General features: G+C 31.2%; 1 protein-coding gene across 4 annotated transcripts in view; it reads left to right on the top strand.

Annotated features, from left to right (window-relative positions):
- LOC125039261 (rho guanine nucleotide exchange factor 7-like) overlaps window positions 1-2,500 on the top strand; it is an 81,886-nt gene that overhangs the window by 11,577 nt on the left and 67,809 nt on the right. For all 4 annotated transcript variants that reach the window (XM_047633098.1, XM_047633095.1, XM_047633096.1 and 1 more), the window contains exons 2-3: window positions 1-39; window positions 408-534. The exon at window positions 1-39 is cut by the window's left edge and continues 82 nt beyond it. In XM_047633098.1, coding sequence (XP_047489054.1) covers window positions 1-39; window positions 408-534 — 166 coding nt within the window. The remainder of the gene's footprint in view (window positions 40-407; window positions 535-2,500) is intronic.

The raw sequence follows: 2,500 nt of genomic DNA, 5'->3' as shown, positions 1-2,500 counted from the left end.
GAAGCTCTTTACTCCTTCAAAGGGAAAAATAACGATGAGGTGAGCAGTCAGTTTTCTTTTCCCTGTGAAAATAAAATCATAACCATTAATACATGTCCATAAAGGCTTTCTGTAGATAATGACTTGGTAAAATGTAAAACTCTGATCCCGTGTGTCTGTACTTCTTATATATTTATTTTTATTGTTGAGAATATACTGTTTCCTCAAAAATATATTCACTTTATGCTGAAATATTGATTATTTCTTGTTTACTGATTTTTCAAAAGTGTAATTGAATTGAAAATGTATATATTATGTTTGTTTCTATTAATTTATTATTGATATTGTTATTATTATTAATATTGTACTTGTATTTTGTTGTTACAGTTATTTTTGTATTTATATTTCTACATCTATATGTATTACAGTTATGCTTTAGGAAGGGTGACATAATCACAGTAACACAACGTGAAGAAGGAGGCTGGTGGGAAGGTACACTAGATGACAAAACAGGATGGTTTCCCTCAAATTATACCAAGGAGCACAAGCCACCAGGTATTGTGAAGATTTTTATGACTACATGTATTAAATTGTTTCTTTCTCTATTGTCAAACTGAAACAAAAAGTTATAATGTTCTTTACATATTTGTTACATGCCTTTTTTCAAAATTCTTTGTGTAATAGTATTTGTTTTTGATCAGTCAGCATATTTGGTGTTATTATCTTGTTTATTTTTTTTCATATTGTTTGCTCATGGTTCTTCAGAAATTGGCCATAAATAGATATAGTGTTTTTCTGTAAGCATTCCAAAGAAATGAATGAGATTTGGATATTTGCCTAATTAATCTAAAATGTATTGAGTTCATGGACAAGGTTTTCAAAATATTACATGATGTCAAGGTCTAAAAATGCTTTGTCTGGCTCTTGCATAACTGGTTTTGGCAAGCTGAACTGTTGATATCACTTACTCATAGTTTGACTCAGAGCAGGAGTTAGAAGTCTGTGATTAAATGGCATTACAGTTTAGTGTAACATGGTTAACATTTCAATAACTGAATGACAAGTTTAGATATAGTTGATTTATGGATTTGACAGAGATCATGATCAGTAGTGCTAGAAACAATACCAGATTGCAGTGGTCTAGCAAGAGGATGTGTAGTTAGAAGATGTGGCAGAAATAAAGAAAAACAGGAGTGGGCTTGTATACAATTTATTACCTATTGCTGAAGGGCATGCCATGCTATGCCTACTGTGAGTTTATTTGTTTAATTGTTTTTACATATAGATGGCTACAAATGTACTAAGTCACCAGTGAGCCAATTATGAGCACTGCCTGTCTTGCCTGTTTACCCTTTTCTTTGATTTACGAAAATAATTTACGTTATCTTATTTTGCTGTTACTAATGTTTATAACATTATAGTAATTATAATATTTATAATGAAAATAACACCATTGATATTCATAGCACTAGTAAAAAATACATTTTCCCGCCAATTCAAGGAAAGGAGAAATCAGGTAAGGGTAAGCACTAGCAGAGCCATCTATGTGTAGAGATATTTCACAAAAAAAAGATAAAAAATAAGCACAGCATATTCCCAATTTTTTATTCATTTTCCCCGGCGGCAATGGGTTAAATTACTGGGTAATGTGGAGATTAAGAATCAGGAGGATAGATATGAGGAATTTTTATAAATTAAATAACAGAGAAATAGATAATTAGAGTACTGATTAACTCCATGGTTACTGATGGCATGATATGCATGCCATGCCTACTGCGAGTTTAGTGTATTAACCCAATTGTTCAAGTTAATCTCTCTGTCATTTACTTTTGAAAATTTGTTTGCATATTTATGGCTCCACAAGTGCTCAGCCACCAAGGAGTCAATTTCCCCTCTCCTTGAGCTTTCAGGATTTTTTTTTTCTAATGCTATTAATATTGGTGATGATATTGTTGTAAATGTTATGGTTATAATGTTATTATCAATATTTTTTTTTCTCTTTAAACCAAAAATAAAGAAAGAGTATACAAGTGAGCTAGGTAGGACGGTGTTTTACTCCTTTGTGATTAAGTACTTGTGAAGCTATGTAAGTTAAAGACAGTTAGTAACAAAAAGACAAAAATCCTTGCTATCCTATCAACATTGGGTGAACTGTCTGTACACATAGATGGCTCCACAGATACTTAATCATCAAGGAGTCAGTTATTAGTCCTCCTGTTTACCCTTTTCCTTAATTTTTGGAAAGATTTTACTGTTTAAAAAAAAATGATAGCACTATGATAATCATAATGTCAATAATGATAGCAATAAATGAAATAAATTCTGATAATTTAAGGAATTTTGAAATTAGGAGCAGTACCCATGAACATTCTCAGACAGTTCTGAGACTAAAATTTGAGACCATCTCAGAAGTGTCTCAGGCAGGTGCTGTGCCACAAATAAAAATATCAACAAATATATAGATCAAATTGAAACTGTTATATTACTGAAAGTGGTGTATATATGGTTTAAACAGTTATTA

This window comes from Penaeus chinensis, chromosome 27, assembly GCF_019202785.1.
Source record: "Penaeus chinensis breed Huanghai No. 1 chromosome 27, ASM1920278v2, whole genome shotgun sequence".
Taxonomy (NCBI): domain Eukaryota; kingdom Metazoa; phylum Arthropoda; class Malacostraca; order Decapoda; family Penaeidae; genus Penaeus; species Penaeus chinensis.
Note: the sequence above shows the minus strand (reverse complement) of the source record. Positions and strands in the feature narration are given on the sequence as shown.